This window comes from Balaenoptera borealis, assembly GCF_965194805.1.
Source record: "Balaenoptera borealis genome assembly, chromosome: 17".
NCBI classification, from domain to species: domain Eukaryota; kingdom Metazoa; phylum Chordata; class Mammalia; order Artiodactyla; family Balaenopteridae; genus Balaenoptera; species Balaenoptera borealis.
This window is the reverse complement of record NC_138876.1, coordinates 18,750,086-18,772,224: the sequence shown is the minus strand read 5'-3', so window position 1 is coordinate 18,772,224 and position 22,139 is coordinate 18,750,086. Positions and strand designations below refer to the sequence as shown.

Below are 22,139 nucleotides of genomic sequence, written 5' to 3'. Positions count from 1 at the left end.
TTAATTGTTTTTCCTTTTTATTTTATTTTATTTTTTAATTTTTATTTTATATTGGACTATAGTAGACTAACAATGTTGTATTAGTTTCAGGTGTACAGCAAAGTGATTCAGTTATACATACACATACATCTATTCTTTTCCTTTTTCTTTTTCATTTTTCTATTCTTTTTCAAATTCTTTTCCCACTTAGGTTATTACAGAATATTGAGCAGAGTTCCCCGTGCTATACAGTAGGTCCTTGTTGGTTGTCTATTTTAAATATAGCAGTGTGTACGTGTCAGTCCCAAACCCCCAGTCTATCCCTTCCCCCCACCCTTCCCCTTTAGTAACCATAAGTTTGTTTTCTAAGTCTGTGAGTCTGTTTCTGTTTTGTAAATAGGTCACCGGTCTTAATGGCAGAGGGAAAGAGACCATGGTGAATCCCACAATGGCACCTAAAACGTCCACTCAGCCTGGCACGCATCATTTCTGCTCACATTTCTTTGGCCAAATCACTTGGCCACACCTAACTTCAGTGCAATTCCACCATGTGCCTGGGGAAAGAACCAAAAATATCTGGTGCACAGCGTGAATGACTCCCGCAAATATGTTCCATGATGGTTAATCTTATGTGTCAGCTTCCCTGGGTCACCACGGTGCCCAAATATTTGTTGAAGCATTATTCTGGATGTTTTTGTGAGGGTGCTTTAGGACGATATTTACATTTAAATCAATGGATTTTGAGTAAAGCAGATTGCCCTCCGTGATATGGGTGGGCCTCGTCCAATCAGTTGAAGGTCTGAATAGAACAAAAGACTGACCATCCCCTGAGCAAGAAGGAATTTTGCCATCAGACAGCTTTTGGACTTGAAATGTAACATTGACTCTTCTTGGGTCTCCAGCCTGTGGGCCCACCCTGCAGATTTTGGACTTACTAGCCTCCTTGATCAGGTGAGCTAATTCCTTTAAATAATTACCTTTATACACACATCCCATTGGTTCTGTTACTCTGGAGAACCCTGACTGATAGACGTACCCACACTATATATGATGCATGCTGATGTTTGTTCGCTTTTTCCATTTAATTGCATTCTATCATACTCCATTATATTCTATTTTTTTTAAATGCTAGTCACAATCCAATAAATTGATTTCAAATTCACCTATGGATTGCAATTGTAAACTTCAAAAAGACTGGCTTAGGGACTTCCCCGGTGGTCCAGTGGTGAAGAGTCCGCCTTCCAGTGCAGGGGACACGGGTTCGATCCCTGGTCGGGGAACTAAGATCCCACATGCTGTGGGGCAACTGGGCCCACGCACCACAACTACTGAGCTCGCGCGCCTCAACGAGAGAGCCTGCGTGCCGCAAACTACAGAGTCCACACGCCCTGGAGCCCGTGCACCACAACTAGAGAGAGAAAACCCGTACCCCACAACTAGAGAGAAGCCTGCGCACCACAATGAAGAGCCCGTGCTGCAACGAAAGATCCCACACGCCTCAAAGAAGAACCCACGTGCTGCAACTAAGACCCGACGCAGCCAAAAAAAAGAAAAAAGAAGTAAAATAAAAATTAAAAAAAAAAGACTGGCTTATATCCAATTGGAAGTGAAACAGTTAAGAGTAAATCCTAATTTTAGTCAATCAGAGGTTATTTTACTGGTTTTACACAGGAAATGTCATAGTGTCCATGTTTCTGCTTAAAGGGAAAACAAAACAAAACAGAACATTGCTTTATTTTAACACAATTAGTCAGGCTCTCTTCTCATCACAGGAAGCAAACTCTAATCACTCTAATCACACCCACTGATACAGCAGGAGCAGATTATTGATCTGGCAGAAGAGGTGCAGACCCCCAGTGATTGAACTGAGCAGGTATCCAGAGTGCTGCAGTATTTAGCAAACAAAGAAAAGCCACTCCTTGGATAATGGATGTTATGGTTAGGAAACCCCCAGTACCTCAGACATTATGAAACAACAACTGAATTTGTAAGGAACAAACTGAACCCACACTCCAGAATGAGAATTATTTACATTCTACAATTAACATTCTATAATTATATGGCTCAAACTCCAGTTACTACGTAATGGTATTCTGCCAGAGAATACCAATTAGTCCTCACCAAGGAACTGCTGAAATCATTAGTTTGTATGAGTAAGTCTGTCCCAACAAATCCAACTGTTGTTTCTTAAGCCCTGAGTTAAAGAAACCCTCTAGGGATGATCATAATTAGATATATGAAAAGGACAGGCCTTACCTATTTAATATAGATATATTCAGATACAAAATAGGTAAAACGATGCTTTATAGGGCCAACGCATAAAGGCCAATGCATGGTTGCATAGTGCACAGCTGTAGGGGACCCATTCACACAAACTCTGAGGAATGGTATCCCTCAGGGTTGTGCAACATGGTGGCCTTGGCCAGAGAAGCAGTCTCCCTTACAGAATGTGCCTTGTAGGGCTTTTTCCCTCTGGCTCTACAGGATAACCAAAGCTCTTATCAGTTAGTGATAGATTAAAGAATATTCCTCGACTGTATTTCCACATGAAGGAAACAAGGCTTTGTGAAGCTGTGGTAGGGACACCAGCAAAGTGTGCCAGTTGATAAAAGACGAAGCCATTACAGTACTTAGACCAGTGCTATTGTCTGCTCCTCTATTTCTCTTTAGGATAGTTCACTCCTTCTGGCTGAAATGCCAAAAACAAACCAAAAAACCCAACAAAACAAAAAACAAATGACAATTTTTGAGACAATAAGTGGAATTCCTAAATTGGGAAAATATAGTGGAACATAGGTGTGTAAATATAGAAAAAAATGTCTAAATACTCTGTGAATATAACAGTTCAGTTTCAAAGAACTTGACCTGACTTCACAGGAATTAAAAATGGTGTCACCGAGAGCTCCTGCTCTGTATGAAAAAACATGAAAGCAAGAAAAGGAGTCCTAAAATCTGGAAGCTTCTCCCACCCAGCCTATAGCCTGGGGTTGTCTTTGTGTTCACAGCTTCCCGGTGAGTCAGAAGATATCTGAATGCTTGGATCTGCCTGACGTTTTGCTGTTTATTTAGGACAAGACCGAGCCAAGAGTCACATCATTTAAAACATGTGAAAAGAGGTAAGTAATTTGTCTCACCAATTATAAAAAGGTGAGACGCATTGAAAAGATTAACAGAGCCCCCTCCCTTCTGCAGAATCCAGCCCACAAACTGGGTGGAGAGTTGGATGCAAACTGTCAAGAGAGCGAGAGGGAAGGGCGGGTCTCGGACTTGGCGGATTTCGGTTGGGTGTGGATTCTGTGTTTGAGAGAGAAGATGCAGCAAGGTCTTTCTGCAATGAGAAGCCCCATAACAGAAATCCAGGTAGGTCCTGGGCCATAGACTTTTTTTTTATTCAAGAGATACTCATCTCAAATACCCAACTGACAGGTGGGCGATGGACAAGTGTGGAGAGGCACGGCCTAAGACAAGAGTGAATGGTGAGGCTACCGCGAGTGTAGAAGGCATGCTCCTCCTAAAGCATTCAGCTCACACCTTTAGTTGTTTTAAAACAACATAGAACAGAATCACTGCCCCAACAAAACACCTCTGCAGGCCCCATGCTCCCCTCAACCCACACGTTAATAAATCCTGATTGAGCTGGTGGAGCAGCGCCTCTGCCTGTTCTGAAGGTTGCAGATTTGCCACTCAATGTCCTTTTCACTTGCCACTTCAGCCTTGCTCATAAGGACAGCCTTACTCAGATGATTTACCCAAGAACATGGTGATAATTCTTTCTGGAGACAAGGGTAGAATGGATCATATTAATTACATCCAGGTGTGGTTATTTACTAGGTTAGAGTTTAGAATCTATACCAGTAAACATAAAGATGATTTTGCATCGATCAATACTATCTGGTTATGGAAATGTGTTGATTTCCAGAGTTATTTAAACTTTATCTCTTTAAGCAAACTAAAGCCATTAAGCCAATAATAATAAGTAACATTTATCATCCTTCTATGAGTCAGACACTATATAGTCTGCATGGAATACCTCATTGTCTCATTTAATGCTTGCAACAACCCTCCAATGTAGGTATTGTCATTAATTTCATTTTACAAATAAAAATGCCGCCGAGGACAGAGAGGTTATGCAACTTTTCCAAAGTCACACAGTAAGTGGCAGAGACGGAATTTGGACCTGGGGGTGTGGCCAAGTTACCATCCATAAATCTAACTAACTAATTAACTAACAGTAAACCTCTTGTCCTTCCATGGACTCCACGAATTCTCTTGAATTCTTGCCCAGGCCAGTGGAGGGAGATACTGCAGAGCCTTAGACCTGCAGCCATCTTTACTCCCACTGCCTGGCAGAAAGAGAGTTTCATGAGGGGTGTTCCTTGCAACCCCTTGACCCCTATTTCTTCTCAGAGCATCATTATCTCTGTTGAAGTTCCTCAGAGCAATGGCAAGGATCTCGGAGTAAGGGCCTAACTGCATACTTACTGCCAATTGGAGCATGTGAGAGAATGTCCAGGTTGTGTGTGGATGGGTATATGAAAATCCTATTAGCATGAAAGCCTAATGCATCCTAGGTGAGTGAGCTAGGACTGGATGGCCATTCCCCAGGGCTAAGACTTCCAAAACTGGGGAGACCAACGGCTTCCTTTTGACCTCCCAGGTAGCATGTCAGATATGGAAGGCATGCCCCCTTGAGGAGTGAAAATGTTTTGGGGTGCAGAAGCTTGGGAATGCTTGGGAAAATGTTCGGGGTGCACCTGCTGGGAATTAACAAAGAGAGTGTTTTTTTAGTTCAATGCCGGTCAAGATGTTTTCTGCTTCAGTACCACGGGGACTTGGTATCAGGTCCCTAGAGAAATAAGGACATAAAGGGATTGTTAATGAATCAAATAGCAAAGGAGAGGTAGGCTGATATGCAGCCTTAGGAAAGGGAGGGAGCAAAGCTGTCTTGCTTGTGATGGAATAAAAGAGTTTGACCCAAGTGGGAGAACATTTCACTATCTTCAGCCTTTAACAGGCTGTAGCTGTTGCAGTTTGTAAACTGCTTTCTCTCGGCCTGGCTAGGGTCTGGGTTCCTCCTTGGCCGTCTTGGTCTCACTTTGGCTCTGTATGGCCCAACAGATCACCTGAGTTTCTGCCACATCTCCCACCTAAGCCCTCTGGGTCTGCCTATCCATTGCCCATCCACCGTCAGGCTCTGCCCCGTGGCAGCCTCATCCTCTGCCACAGGGCGTTGGTTTGCAGGTTCTGCTGCCTTCCAAGGTCTCTTGGAGCTTCAGGGACTCCTGGGCCCTTGGACAGAGAGCTGCCTGGAGAACCTCAAAGTCAAGGCCTCCCTCTACTAACTGCACCGACCACCAGGTTGCCAGAAGTGGCTGTCACTTTTCAGAGTCTTAACTGAGAAGGAAGGTAGAAATCTGTCTTCCTATTGGCTTTCTTCTCCAGGTTTTAGGCTTTCTCCTGGAGAGGGGAAATCAGGACACACTCTGAGCCCGGCATTCTCCATCCTCCTTCTCTGACCTCTGTGATTTAAGGGAACTTAAAGTGACTCACTGAATAATCTCTTTGGACTTTAGTTTCCTCATTTGTTCCATTCTCACTTTCTTCTTCCCACAATCCCATCAGTTACAAGAGGTGAGTTTTTCTTATTTCCCTGACATTGCAGCCACCTTGAAACATGGAGCAAGAAGTCTTTTTTTTTTGGCCCTCCCACACCCATGTGGCTTTTGGGATCTTAGTTCCCCGACCAGGAGATCGAGCCCGGGCCATTGGCAGTGAAAGCGCAGAGTCCTAACCATAGGACAACCAGGGAATTCCCAAGGAGCAGGAAGTCTTGTGTCCCAGCTGTCATGGGCAGAAAGGGTGGCTTTTGTATACTAGGAAGAACCCTGTGAATTAGTCCACTAGGCTTAACCTTGAGGTAGCAAAAAGACTCCACAGCTAAAAGCTACTGCAAACCCTCATTATCTCTCCCCATAAAGCCTGATTTTATTGTCTTTCTAAAGAGGGCAAATACACTCTATCACCCTGAGGCTTAATAATGGCTCCTTCTCAGAGGCGAGAGAGTGCAATAAAACATAATTCAAGGGCGAAATTACAATGCACAGTGCTAACATTTCCAAACCACATTTTTAAAACTATCACCATCTAACCATTCCCTCAAGGCCTCCTTTATATTGAAGATCAGCACATATTAAATTGGAAGCATATTTCTGCTCTGCAAATTGATTCATGTTTCACTCACATTAAACTACTCATCTTCAGTAACAGGTGTCAGGCACCTACACCCTAATCCGTGTCCACAGTAAATGGAGATCTTATCCAAGGGTCTTTTGGTGATAAGTTAACCATTTCCAGCACACAGCAAGTGCTCTTTCATCCAGGAGACCATTTGAGACGATACAGAGTGGAAAAACCACTCAATATGCAGTTGGGAAACATAAGCTGTGGTCCTTGTTTTGCCACTCTTGACCTCTGTGATTTAAGGGAATTTAAAGCGACTCCCGTAATCATCTCTCTGACCTTTCGTTTCCTCCTTTGATAAGATGCTCTCTTTAAGGACCATTCTCAATATTTATATTGTTACTAAAAAAAACAACAAAAAACACTCCTTCAGCATTCTTCATTTATAATGTTATGGAATGCTGCCCCCTTGTGTTTTCTCGGGGTTCATCTAGTTTTACAAAATTTAAATAAATTCTTCATTTTAAATTCATTAAAATTCTTAATTTAAAAATTGATCTGTTATGGTCAACTCCCACTGAATCAAATATTCCTGATACTTGGTTTAAAAAATAAATTAAAAGAAGTTCCCTTGGGACTTCCCTGGTAGCGCAGTGATTAAGAATCTGCCTGCCAATGCAGGGAACACGGGTTCGAGCCCTGGTCTGGGAAGATCCCACATGCTGTGGAGCAGCTAAGCCTGTGCGCCACAACTACTGAGCCTGTGCTCTAGAGACCGTGAGCCATGACTACTGAGCCTGCGTGCCACAACTACTGAAGCCAGTGCACTTACAGCCCATGCTCCGCAACAAGAGAAGCCCCCGCTCGCCGCAACTAGAGAAAGCCCGCGGGCAGCCGCGAAGCCCAACGCAGCCAAAGATAAATGAATAAAAATAAATTAAAAAAAAATTCTAAAGTTAAAAAAAAAAAAGTTCCCTTGTAAATGCCAATCCCATTCCATTAAATCGGTCATCCTTTCTTATTTGGAATGCTGAAGACACTCAGATGAAGAATCGTGTTATAGCCCATCTGTCACTTGGGGACATATTGTCTTTGTTTTTGGGAAATTGTGGAAAACATTGTCCAAACAAATTCCAGTGCCTAGGAGCACTTAAGGACTTTAAAATGACTTGCACTGTGCAGTTCCCTCTGTCAGATTCAGTGCAAATTATATTTTTAAAATAAATGTTCTAATAGAATTATAATATACGTACACAAAATGCACAAACCATAAGTGTACAGCTCAGTAAATTATCAAAAAATGAACCCAACACCTGTAACCAAAACCGGAGTCAGGAAATGGAACATTACCAGAGCCCCAGAAGGCTCCCTAGGTCCCCCTCCTGATCACTACTCTGTCCTTTCTTTCCAAAGGTAACCACTGTCTTGACTTCTAATACCATAGGTTCATGAGGTGAGGGTGAGGGAAGCAGTCTATATCTTGATCTGGGTTGGATGTATAGGGTGATGTCACATTTTATATATTACATATGTAAGAATACATTGAGACATCACACACAAAAATAAACTCTAAACGGCTTAAAGACTTACGTATAAGACATGACACCATAAAACTCCTAGAAGAGAACATAGGCAAAACATTTGCTCACATAAATCGAAGTAATTCTTTCTTAGATCAGTCTCCCAAGGCAAACGAAATAAAAGCAAAAATAAACAAATGGGACCTAATCAAACTTAGAAGTTTTTGCACAGCAAAGGAAACCGTAAACAAAATGAAAAGACAACTTATGGACTAGGAGAAAATATTTGCAAATGATGCGACAAACAAGGGCTTAATTTCCAAAATATACAAACAGCTCGTGCAGCTCAATATCAAAAAAAAAAAAAAAGCAACCCAATCAAAAAATGGGCAGAAGACCTAAATAGACATTTCTCCAAAGAAGGCATACATGTAGCCAACAGGCATGTGAAAAAATGCTCAACATTGCTAATTATTAGAGAAATGGAAATCAAAACTACAATGAGGTATCATCTCACACCGGTCAGAATGGCCAACATCAAAAAGTCTACAAATAACAAATCCTGGAGAGGTTGTGGTGAAAAGGGAGCCCTCCTACACTGTTGGTGGGAATGTAAATTGGTGCAGCCACTATGGAGAATAGTATGGAGGTTCCTTAAAAGACTAAAAATAGAGTTACCATATGATACAGCAATCCCACTCCTGGGCATATATCCAGAAAAAATGAAAACTCTAATTCAAAAAGATACATGTACCCCAAAGTACATAGCAGCGTTATTTACAATTGCCAAGACTTGGAAGCAACCTAAATGTCCATCAACAGATGAATGGATAAAGAAGATGTGAGATACACACACACACACACACACACACACACACACACACACGAAGGAATATTACTCAGCCATAAAAAAGAATGAAATATTGCCATTTGCAGCAACATGGATGGACCTAGAGATTTTCATGCTAAGTGAAGTAAGTCAGAGAAAGACAAATACCATATGATACAACTTATATGTGGAATCTAAAAAAAATGATACAAATGAATGTATTTACAAAACAGAAAAAGACTCACAAACATAGAAAACAAATCTATGGTTACCAAAGGGGAAAGGAGAGGGGAGGGATAAATTAGGAGTTTGGGATTAACAGATATACACTACTATATATAAAAAGATAAACAACAAGGACCTACTGTATACCACAGGGAACTATATTCAGTATCTTATAATAACCTATAATGGAAAAGAATCTGAAAAAGAATATATATAAATGAATCATTTTGCTGTACACCTGAAACTAACACCACATTGTAAATCAACTATATGTTTATTTTTTAAAAATCAAAGAAAAAAATACATTGAGCTCTATACTTAAGTTTGTGCATTTTGCTGCATACAGTAATTAATTCCAGCTTTTCTAGTTGGTTCTCAATGGTAGAGCTGACTCAAAATAACCTTCTTTTTATGTTAACACCTTACCTAACCATAGTACGATTATCAAAACCAGGAAATTAAAATCGTTAGTATGCTATTAACTAAAATGTAGACCTTATTCCAATATCATCAGTTTTTCAACTGTTGTCCTTTTTGTGTTCCAGGATCCTATCCAGGATCCCGAATTATATTTAGCAGTTATTTCTCCTTCATCCACTCCAATCTGTGACAGTTCTGACTGGAAGCTTCTCTTTCAGACACACAAATCCAATCACACCTGAAATTTCATGATGTTTAACAGCTTCTTATAGATTGGACCCTAGCTTTCCACCATTTCACTAAGTCTTCTCTTCAAGATCTACTTTGTTCCAATATAGTAACCCACTGTCACCAAGGACATGTGGCCTTGTCCCCAGGTCTAATTGCTTCTCTCAAGGAGTAGCTGTGTCAGGTCAGGCTGACTCTACTCACCTCCTGGAATTTTTGTAAAAATTGTCTCTGTCTCATGAGCTTAGAAATTCAAGAGACATCTTTACTGTCACTTCAAGGCTGGATTACTGGTGGCACTGATGGTGGTGCAGCTAGCTACACCACCACTTACCTTTATCAATTTCTTTGATGTGTGCCAGGATGTGATGAGCTTGGGATGGCTTAGACATCATTATTGTAGCCAGAAATTGTCCAGTTGTGTATGGCCAGGTTAAATAGGATGGTGGGAAGAACATACAGGTGTGTGTGAGAGAGAATGGCAAATGTAGAGCAGGAAGGAGGGCTTTCACTCCAAAACAGTATTAGGATCTTAATACTTGCTTCAGGCTCTATTCCCTAGAGAACCTTGTCTAACACAAGGGATTTATTTAAAATAATACTAGCTCATGTCTCAAAATGAACGTATGTTGTGCCTGGCCCTGAGTCAAGCCCTTTCACTGGATTATTTAATACAAACCTCCCAATAGTCCAATAAAATGGCATTATCTTGCAGATGAGGTAACCATCACCCAGAGAAGTTAGATAACTTCTTTAAGATCACACAGTAAGTAGGATGCTTTATTTTAGGAGCATGCTGTTATTCTAGCCCACTTTATATAGAATTACCTGGAGAACTTGCTTCCCATAGCACCACAATATTAATGACTTGGACATGCAATGCCTGTTATTATTCATGCAAAAAGGATTCTCCCCAAGCAATTAAAGACAGAATACTTAATTGAAAAGGTTGAGAAGGTTTTGTCTGAATGAGGAGCTTATTAAAAATGTGTTTAAACATAAACCAAACTCTCTTGTCTTTTTGTGGTAATGGTGTAGAAAATAAACCCATGAAAATTTAAGAGCTAATTTTGGAAAAAAAATTGCTTGAAGCAGCTTGTGTAAGTGATGTAGGTGGGTTTTGATCCATCATTGGGTTGTGAAATATATTGAGTGGGTTGAAACCCGTGCCAAAAGAAAAGAAAAGAAAAGAAAAATCTTAAAAAAAGAATAGGATAGAATAGAAATGATCTATTTACACATAGTAAAAGTGTGTATTGTTTTGTGAAGCTTTTCTTTGTAAATGTGTGTTAGAGTGTATGTGTGTGTGATGTAATTTTTTTTCATTGCGGTGAAAAAGGTTTTTAAAACACTGATATATTTGGTGACAGTATCACACGGTTTAAAAAACAGAACAAAATGTTTCTGGAGTCAAAGACATGTAGGTTCAAATTATTTACTCAACTATAATTTTTGTAAGAATTTAAGTCTAATCTGCTTGCTTTCTTGCTGCTCTTCAATGGGAAAGTATTGTAGAAAACATTTAGAGAGTCTCCTGAATTTTCTTTTCATGAGTAAGACCATGTCTCTTAATGCTTACAAAACATCACTGAAATGCATTTCTTAGAGGCTGTGTTCCAAACATACTTCTACCCATGACGGGCTGGACCCCACAGACCTTTGCACCTGGTTCTTACATATCATCCGTCATGGCATCTTTCTCACTCTCTCCACAACTGGGAGAATCTTAAGGTTGTTGAGGGACTTGGGCTAGTGCTTGACTCAGATTCTGACATATCTTTGATGCGGAAAATGTTTATTCTCAGAATCATTTCTTTCCAGATGATTCATACCTGAGACTAGACAAAGCATCCAAGTTTTTAGGGACATTCTTGGGCAGGAGAAGACCAGGAGATCATCTAGTCACGGTGAAATGGAAAACAATTAAACTGGGGAGGAATCTGAACTCCCTTTTGGCAGTACCCTCCATTTTTCCAGGCTCGCTGCCCAAGCATAGATTCACTCAGCCTTTAGCAGCTGTCTCCATGACACAGTAGGAATCATTTCATGACAGAAGTGGGGGCTGGAAAAGACCTAGCTTAATATCAAACCAGATAGTCTGAGGATGGGAAGGAGACTCAACTTCTTAATGTTTCCACAACGCTTGTGTTTGCAACTAGATTCCTCTTCCCTGGAATTTTAACTTCTACTCTTGGAGCAGAGAACATTTTTAAATGCTTTCAAACTAGAAAAGACCCACACACAAATTAAAAAAAAATAAAAATAACCTCTGTAAAAATTATAAAAGAAAGGCATAATAATTATAGAGAACATTAACAACAGAGAGAAACAAAAGAAGAGAATTTACATTATCTCACCACTCATGGAAAGCTGTGGTTTACACCTTGGTATATATTCTTCCAGACTTCTTTTTTAATGCATATAAAATTTAAACATCACATATAGCCATGATAATTCCTTAGGATAATTTCTACAAGTGTAATTACTGGATTTCCTGAGTCAAAGAGTACACACATTTTGAAGGTCTTCTCTCTCAGAACTAGTTTTCATATATGTTCCTAGCCGTCCTCTCCCCTCTAACCTTTATATGCAACCTGTTGAGATTCACAGCACTGCTGTTGTTGTTCTGCTGTGGTCTATAATATCCCCTTTTGCTGAGGAATTATTTGGTGAAAGACAATGTCTGGTCATTTCCCTGAAGGGTAGCAGAATATGCCTTCCCCAAATATGCCACTTTGGTATAAAAGATTCTTTTGAACTGAAGGCAAATGAGAAGAAGCAGGTACAAGAAAAACTCTCTGCCTTTCCCTTATTTGCTTAAGAGCAGAATATAAATTTATAAAGGTGTCCCTCCCCGCTCCTCTCTTCCATAAAGGGCAGAAGTTAATCACCAGAGACAACTCTCGTCCCTTATGAGCTTACGAGGTGGCACCATAGGAATCTGCCTAACAAACCTTGCTAAACTTACCATTTACCTACCGTAACTTAGTTGCCTCATATATTTCTCTTCCCACAGTTTGCCACCCCTAGAAGCTCAAAGTCTTTTTTCTTTGTTTTATCACTTCTCTAAAAATGTATTGTTCTTTTGGTAAGATGCTCTATAAGCCCAAGTTCTAACCATCCCTTTGAGTTACTCATCACTGGGTAGTCCCATGTGTATGCGCAATGCACATGTTAGTAAACTTCTGTTTGTTTTTTTCTTGTTAATCTGGTTTTTGTTAGAGTCCCAACTGGAGAACCTAAGATAGATAGCTGGTCTAGAGTCCTCCTCTAGTCCCCCAAAATGCAAAATTTTTAATCTGTATGTTATACAATTAAAATGAGCTCAGGAAACAATTTTGATACATCTTAGATATAAATATTGTGAACTGACATTAACTGGTACAACTGCTGAGACCTACAAGTATAACCAGAAAGCACAGGGCAGTTAGTTTTTTATGGATAACACGTGACCAATGGCAGTAGGGATACAGGGGAGCTTATCTTCTAAGAGGTATCTCTGTAAGGCAACATTGCAGGAAAAAAAAAAGTTACACGATAGGAGAGGCAATTGGTTTACATTTTCAAACTTATCAAATTTCACATGAGAAATCCAACTCATTATACTTTAAGGTTTAGTTCAAATGTTACTTCCTTAGTAGAGCCTTCTGTATCAGTCAGGGTGCAGAGAAGCAGAACCATTAGGAGATAAACATAGTTGGAAGAACGAAACAGTCTTTGTAACGCGATGTCTGGATAGAGAGTGTACCATTTTGCACACACTAGTATTCTTATACATTGGTCAGCAATGTATAAGAATACTAGTTACCCTGTAGCTTTGCCAACAGAATATATCATAATTATTAATTTTTGCCACTCTGATAAGAAATGGTGTTTCTCCTTTTAATTTGAATTTAATTATGAGTGACGCTGAAGAGCTTTTCATAAGTGTAAGGAACATTTATATCTTTTTAGGGGGCTACTTTCTGCTTCATGTTTTTTGCCCATTTATCTAATGGGGCTTGATCAATTTCACCTTGGTGTTAAGAGTTCTTTACACATTAGTGATACTAGTTCTTATCGGCAATATATGCCATTAAGTATTTTCTTCCACATTGTAATTTGCCTTTTGACTTTGCTTACAGAGTTCTGTGCCATGCAAAGCTTCTTTAAAAATATTTTTATTTTTATCTAGTTGAATTCATGAATCTTTTCTTTTGTTGTGAATTTTTAGAGGTGTTTAGAAAGTCTTTCTTTACAGGTTTCAAAGGAACCCACCTGTTTTCTTCTAGGATTTGCATGGCTTCATTTTTATAGTTGGAGTCCTTATCTAATTTGTTGTTGTCATTGTTGTTTTTTCCTTTTGTACAGTGTGAGTTGGGGATACAATTTTATCTCTTTCTAAACGGTTTTCCAGTTATTTTGGTCCAATTTTGTGCAGTGATCGGGGATGTCAACTTTATCACTCATTACATTTCCATATATATTTGTACTTTCTAGTCTACTTCTCTGATTCATGTGTCTATTCATGAATTATTCCCACATCCTTGCACTTAAAATGGCTTTCTGATATATTTGATGGTCTGATAGAGATTTCTGCCTCTCCCTGTCCCTCAGTGGTGCTTCTTTTTTGGTGTTTCCCTGGGTATTCTTGCATGTTTATTTTTCATGTGATTTTTAATTTTAAGATAAAAGCTTTTTGGTATTTTTACAGAGGCTTTATGAAACATTTATTAAATTAACTTATGAAAAACTGACAGCTTTATGATGTTGAGTCATTTTATTGAAGAACAAGGGATGCCTGCCCATTTAAGCTCATACGTCTTCCAAGAGTGTTTTAGCATTTCCTCAAGTAGATTTTCCAAATTTCATGTTAAGTTTATTTCTAAGTATTTTATCTTGTTTTTTTTGCTATTGTAAATGGGATTCACTCTTCCATTATTTGGTGTATATGAAGGATATTAATTTTGTATGTTAATTTTATACCTTGCTATCTTTAAAATTGTATGTGCTTTAGTACTCATTCTTAATTACATCTTTTGCTTTTTAAGCATTTAAAAATAACTTAGCTTATTAGTTTCACTATCTAAAGTCTTTGCAGATCTAGTTCTATCATCTTCATTTTATTTCTGCTGGCTGTTGCTCGTGGTCTATTATTCCCTATGTGTTTCGTGATTTTTTTTCAACCATGTATTCATATTCCTTGGAACTCTATCTGTGAAATTATTTGAGGCCTCCATTTAGAGTGAGTTCCTCCAGAAAGGACCCCATTTGCTTCTGCTAGAAGTTTAAGGACAATATCAACATATGATGAATTCAAAACAATTCTTAGCCTTGAGGCTTTTTTTTCAGTTTTAATATTTTTTTATTGAAGTGTAGCTGATTTACAATGTTGTGTTAATCTCTGCTGTACAGCAAAGTGATTCAGTTATATATAACAATATATATGACTGAATATATACATTTTTAAATATTCTTTTCCATTATGGTTTATCATAGGATATTGGATATAGTTCTCTGTGCTATACAGTAGGATCTTGTTGTTTATCCATCCTATATACAAAAGCTTACATCTGCTAACCCCAACCTCCCACTCCATCCCTCCCCCAACCTCCTTCCCCTTGGCAATTACCAGTCTGTTCTCTACGCTCGTGATTCTGTTTCTGTTTCACAGACAGGTTCATTTGTGTCATATTTTAGATTCCACATATAAGTGATATCATATGGCATTTGTCTTTCTCTTTCTGATTTACTTCACTTAGTATGATAATCTCTAGTTGCATCCATGTTGCTGCAAATGGCATTATTTCATCCTATTTCATGGCTGAGTAGTATTCCATTGTATATATGTACCACATCTTTATCTATTCATCTGTCGATGGACCTTTAGGTTGTTTCCATGTCTTGGCTATTGTGAATAGTGCTGCTGTGAACATAGGGGTGCATGTATCTTTTTGAATTATAGTTTTGTCTGGATATATGCCCAGGAGTGGGATTGCTGGGTCATACGGTAATTCTATTTTTAGTTTTCTGAGGAACTTCCATACTGTTTTCCACAGTTAGCCTTGGGGCTTTTTAATTCACACAGATAGTGTGAATTCAGGCCATAAACCTGGATGAGGGCTGTCTTAGAGCAACAATTTCTCAGGCAATATCTCTCCCCACTCATTCACCCAGTTCCAAGATTAAAAAAAAAAAAAAGCCAAACAACCCTTAACTGTCTGCTTCTGAGAGTGGGTTTATTTCTGGATCTCCTTTTCCTTGATGATATAGCCATTTAGGTTCCCAGCTTTATGTGAGGGTCTCCTAGAAGAGTTCTCTCTTTGGGGGCTCTACCCTTGAGCTTGAAAGGCTGCCAAAATAGACCAGACTCCAGGAGTTGGCAGATGCTCGAGGACAAAGCATGCTTATGTGCTTACTCACCTCTGGATTCCTGCCTTTTATTAATTTTTGCTTTCTAAGGATTAAAAAAATTTTCTTACTGGTTTAACAATGTATTTTAAGAGCTTTTATATAAATATGTTGTATAGTTTTGTTTTTTTTTTAATGGAAATTTGTTAAGAATATGTAGGCTGTCTCACCTCTATCGGCCTTGGAGGTTTAAGGTGATTTTTAAAACATTCAATACATTTAAAATTAACTAAAATTATGATATAGATAACTATTTATACACATGGAAAGATGGTGGTGTGACGGTCAGTAAGAAGAAAAAGTTACAAATTGTAAAAGGTATGAGCTCATCATAAAATATTCACAGAGATCCCTATATACAGAGGAAATAGTTTTAAACATAGTGGCTATTAACAGTGGCTGTTTCTAGGAGGTTGAATATTGGGTGATTCTTTTATTTTTCCTTTTGTAATTTTTCATAATGAACATGAATTATTTAGATAAAAATATTTTTTAAAACTATTTAAAAAATTATATAAATCTGAATGGAAATATTTCAAAACTAAGTAGGAATGGTGTTAGGTTTTTCAAAGCCTTTTGAGTATCTTTAATAATTTATCAGCTTTGATTTAAAGCCTTTCTCTTTCTCTCTCCCTCTCTCTTTCTCTACACACACACACACACACACACACTTTTTTTTGTCCTATGGGCAAAATCACTAGGGTATAGGCTTCTATCTTCTGCAGAGCTATTTGGTCTCTAGGAATGAAAGACTTTGCCCCAAATGAGGCTGTTGGTAGAAAGGGAGCAGAAGAGGGTAGTTCTCCTTCACTGGAATCTTCTAAAAGTTTGATGGAGTTTGAGGAGCTGAAATGACTTAGATAATGTCTTCCCTGGAAGCATAAAATAGAGGAGCTAATTCCCCAAACGCTTTCCAGCGGATGAGTCTATCATTTTGTATGAATGTTTCCTGGCTGGAATGATTTACCATTTTTTTCCCCTACTACCTCATTTAACTAACTCCAGATGAAGACTCTTACAGCTTTCAACTCTTTTAGAATCTATCTTGTTAATGGGTCTTTCTAGAACTGACTAGAAAAGTGTATAGAGAGAAATTTAGTATGGAAATCAGTAGACCATGAGCTCCAGGGACACTGTAACAGACCCTTTTCTGGGCAAGCGTGCAAGAAAGTGCCATTCCAACAAGACCAACTGTACATAAAAGCAGCAGCTGTCATACAATGACAAAGTTTGGGAAAACAAAAAAAATACACTTGAAACTCCAGGAAAATTTCACTTGCATACATCATAAAATTAGGAAAAAAGGGAAAACTGTGGAAGGTCAGCCAAGTCAACTGTTTTCTTTCAGATAGCCCCGCAGACCTGGGGATGACCAACAGTCATTTTAATTGCGAAGTTCAAATGTGTAAAATATACTCATAAAATTTAAAGGGGAGCTTCCCTGGTGGTGCAGTGGTTAAGAATCCGCCTGCCAATGTAGGGGACACGGGTTCGAGCCCTGGTCCAGGAAGATCCTGCATGCCACGGAGCAACTAAGCCCGTGCGCCACGAGTACTGAGCCTGCGCTCTAGAGCCCGCGAGCCACAACTACTGAGCCTGCGTGCTACAACTACTGAAGCCCACGCGCCTAGAGCCCATGCTCCGCAACAAGAGAAGCCACCGCAATGAGAAGCCCGCGCACAGCAACGAAGAGTAGCCCCCGCTCTCCGCAACTAGAGAAAGCCCGCGCGCAGCCACGAAGACCCAACGCAGCCAAAAATAAATAAATAAATTTATTAAAAAAAAAATTTAAGGGAACTCCTTTCTGAAAAATATTTCGAATTAACAGAATTTCAGAGCCTCACCAACAGAATTTTTACTTCCTCTCTATGTGGTTGAGTTTAAGTACTAAATTAAATTGCTGAAAGCTCTTACAGTGTTACAAATGAATATACATTGTATACCAGAAGTGAATCTACTTCTTTCAAAGATCAGATGGATAGTTTATTTTGATCATTGATTTGAAACCTCTTAGATGAAAATGCATTTTTGTCCTGTGTTGTAAGAAAAGATTTTGAAATCGTGTTCAATTCTATCATCACAGGTTGTCATAAATTACTTCATTATCACAAGTGCTGACAGATCAGACTTGGCAAGTTCACTGCACAGGAGGTTTGGAATAAACTGAAGGTTTGTCAGGATGTCTCCCCCAGTTTAAGACAGGGTCCCTGTGCAGATACCTCCTCGAAGCAAGGAATATATCTAACCTTTATGTTCCTGGACCCTCCTCTGGGTTTCTAAATGGAAGTGTTTCATGGTGTTTGAGGAGATCAAGCGAATTAAATATGCAGCAAGTCAAACCCCATCCTGAAGAGGTAATGCTTCCTGGGAATCTGCCATGAACTACAAGAAACCTTTTTCTTATTTGATTTCTTCATGCTTCCATTTGCTTTTCTAAATGGATGATACTGTGTGTTCTTTCTATAACCAGAGTTGTGTGGTGAAGATCATGCATGATAGTTTATTTTAGGAAGCTTTGAAAGCAAAATGGCTATCCCATAAAAATTCTTCTTCCTCTTCTCCCCCTCAAAAACAAGATTTTCACACAGTATTGTGAAGCAATTATACTCCAGTAAAGATCTATTAAAACAACAACAACAACAACAAGATTTTCAGATGAGGGAAGCAAATGAGAAAGACAGAACTGGATGTTTGAACGATTCTTCTGGAAGTGAAATCTGACCAGATCCCTCTTGTGTTTCGAACTCCCCTTCTCAAGCAGAGTAAAATCCAAAGCCTTTGCCTGAAGGCTTCACCATATCTGGACCCGGAGACCTCTCCGATCTCATCCCTCACTGTGCCCATCTTGCTCATTTCTCTTATGCCTCACAGGCCTCCTTGCAGTTCCTACGTCCTCACAGACTTCGCATTTTTGGTTCTCCCTGCCCTTCCTCCAGTGAGTTCCACCACTGGCTCTCTGCCCTCATTCAGTCTCTGCTCAAATGTCGTCTCCGGGGACTCATCCCTGGCCTCCCCATCTAAAACAGCAGTTCGTCCTCTTCCACCTCCTCGTCTTATTCTTCTTTCTATCACTTGCCAATGATGTTTTCTGTCTCTCTCTCTCCATGAGTAAGTTCCAAGAAGTTCCTGCTTCAATAAGTATTTGCTGACTGAATGAATATGGACTGCTGACTAAATGGATGGCTCTGGAGGTTCTGTCACCTTAATCACATAGCCAGCATGTGCTACACATATGGATTTAGGTGGATGACGTAAAACTGATGATAGCCACATGGGAAGAATTGAGGAGGCATAACTGATTAATTGTATTCAATTCAATGTAGCAAACACTTATCCAGCCCCTATTATGAGTAAGGCCATATGCGGGGGGTTGATATCGGCACATCTGCTTCTCTGAAGAAGCCTTGTAATTGATTTTTACAAAGAAGAACCAAAGCACAAAGGCGTCCTCAGACAGTTGGGAACCCCGCTTCTGATTCTTTTTTTTTCTTTTTTAACTTGGTTGCCTGGGGTCTTAGTTGCGGCAGGTAGGCTCCTTAGTTGCGGCATGCATGTGGGATCTAGTTCCCTGACCAGGGATCAAACTCAGACCCCCTGCATTGGGAGCATGGAGTCTTAACCACTGTGCCACCAGGGAAGTCCCACCCTCTTCTGATTCTTGTTGAAATAAATTTAAATTGACAAGCCTTTGTCAAATCCCTACTACAATCAAGGCACTAGGCTGCTGATTAATCCCATTGATGGGCTTCATAAGGGTGTTGATCCTTCACCTTCAAATAATGGCAAATCTGATACTCAGAAAAAAGAATTCAGGACAGCAATACAGCATAAGATTATAGACTTTGGAGAGCTGTATTAACCCGAGTACTTCTAGAAGTGCAAATGTTAAAGCTATTAAAGTTCTACCAGAATCGTGCACCAACACGGCTCATTGATGTGCACTTTTGATTGAGACAAGAAAAAATATATATATTACAAATTAGCCAAAAAATCATATCTTTTCCTCATTATTTTCTGAACATTTAGGACTCACTTTTGTGCAAATACTTATATAGTTAATTTCTGGTATATTTTATCTATATCATTTTATATGAGTAAATTTTAAATGCACACATATATATTAGGACTTTGTTATACAAAGGATGGAATAAAAAGAGTGGAGGGTAAAAAGTAGTACCTGGCAGTTAACATCAGCTAACAGTGAGAACCTACTGGGTGCCTGATACTCTTCTAAGGGCTTAATGGCTTAATTAGATTGGATGAATTAATTCATTTAATAGTCACAACATGCCCATGAGGTAGGTACCCTTACCATTCCCATTTTACAAATTAGGAAACAGGAAAAAAGAGGTTCATTAACTTGTCCAAGGTTAGTAATCGTGCCAGAACTCTGTGCCAGAATCCATGCTCTTAACCACTAGTATATTGCCTCCCAGGAAGCTTGCATTCTACCCTGGGCAGGTAGGAAAGAAATGTATCAAATATTAACCAGAGTTGACAGCAATAAAAGAGCCTTCTCAAAGTAATCTATGCTTTTTTTTTTTTTTTTTGCAGAAGTAGACAATAATTACTGTAAGAGCTCAAAGGAGGGAAAGGCAATTCTGCCTGTGATGGACTTGACCAAAAATCAAGAATGGCTTCTTCATCACAAAAACCATACTGGAGGTAAGAAATTAGGGAGCAATACCTTTAAATTTTTGAAGGAAAATAATTTCTAAGCTAGATTCTATGCACAGCCAAACTAGTAATGATATTTGAGCATAAAGACATACAAGGTCGCAAAAATGTATCGATTGCCCGCCCCCCATGCCCTTGTCTTAGGATACCACTAGAGGATGTCCTTCCTCAGAATGAGAGAATATTTATCATCATCTCATTATCTATATGAGATGGTGGATGTTCACTAAACTTATCGTGATAATCACTTCATGACGTATGTAAGTCAAATCATTATGCTGTATGCCTTAAACTTATACGGTGCTGTATGTCAGTTATATCTCAATAAAACTGAAAGAAAAAAATTAAAACAACAAAAAAGAGGGAGTAAAATTCAATCTAGGAAGATGTGCAAAATTGAGAACAGGGTATCCAGCAGAGGAGAGAACCCCCAGAATAATGACTGTGGTGTAGATAATTCATAATTTAGCTGTAAAGGGCAGCCATCCAGATGGAAGCAGCAAGACTCAGAAGACAAGCTGATTGGAGCTGTCAGCACCATGCCTGTTGCTGTTGAACCATCTTTTAACCAGAGAAAACTCCTGGAGAAAATATCAACCCAAACACGGGAATATACTAAGAAAGAGGAAGGTATGATATCCAGGAAATAGGGAAGCCAATCTTGGAGAAAGACAGAAGGAATTCCAAGTTTGGTAGAAAATGAACGCCAGGATGACAACTGAGCAGCAGGTCTAAAGGAAAACCTGCCTGGAGAAGAAGGGATGTTTAAAAATATTTTGACCTGATATCAGTGACTTTTGGACATTGCACTGAGACGTTATTGGAAGTAGTTGGAAAGATTAGCAATAAGCAAAAAACAAATAAAGCAAAGGAAAAATCAAGACAATTATTAACTTCAGAGAAAACCTAAAAGTAGGAGGAAAAATGATCATAATACATTATGATGCTTTTATGTGAATATTTGCAAAGCATAGGAATGGAAACACTGAATATGGAGGTAAACATCATATTGGGAAGATAAAAGAGGAGAAAAGGGATGGCAGCCTGAAAGAGCTACATCCTCTTCTACCATAACAGGAAATATAGAAATGATGTTTAAAACTGATTATTAAACACATAGCAGTACATACATTATATTGAGAAATATGGAGATTTGAAAATGTCAGAAAAAAACTGCTAAGAGAGTCAAAGGTGATTACTTCTGGTGAGCGGAAGTAATATTTTTTTAACAAGTTTTTAGTATTATTTAAATTTTAAAATTACATATATAAATTATTTTAGTAAAATAGTATAAAAAAAATTTAGTGTCCATGTGGGCTTTCTCAAAAGTTTGGTATCCAAACGACTCTCAGTAAAGATTCTTCTTCTATGGTATTATTATTATTATTATTATTGGAAAGAGTCTTGGCTTATTGTCAGATGACATTGAATCTAGTAATATCTGCCACTGATTCTTTCTGGGGATTTAATGCATGGGATCTCAGTTTCTTCATTTGTAAAGTGAAGGGGTTACCATATATATATATAAAATCTCTTAGGCCTGCTCCAGCCCTATTATGTTATGAACAGGACCTATTATGCAACATGCGTACACTAACAGGTTGCTGTCACACATGCGAAACTTGGCTGCTTTTAAAGTCCTGACTTTGATCTGCGCCATGGAGCCGAGAAGATGAGGAATGTCTTAATCA

The 22,139-nt window shown here is 39.0% G+C and overlaps 1 protein-coding gene across 1 annotated transcript in view; it reads left to right on the top strand.

Annotated features, from left to right (window-relative positions):
- The window catches only part of DEPTOR (DEP domain containing MTOR interacting protein), a 196,361-nt gene extending 175,668 nt beyond the window's left edge, over positions 1 to 20,693 (top strand). Inside the window, exon 9 of the mRNA XM_082364388.1 lies at positions 380 to 20,693. Coding sequence (XP_082220514.1) covers positions 380 to 571 — 192 coding nt within the window. The 3' untranslated portion in view covers positions 572 to 20,693. The remainder of the gene's footprint in view (positions 1 to 379) is intronic.
- The last annotated feature ends 1,446 nt before the right edge of the window (positions 20,694 to 22,139 follow it).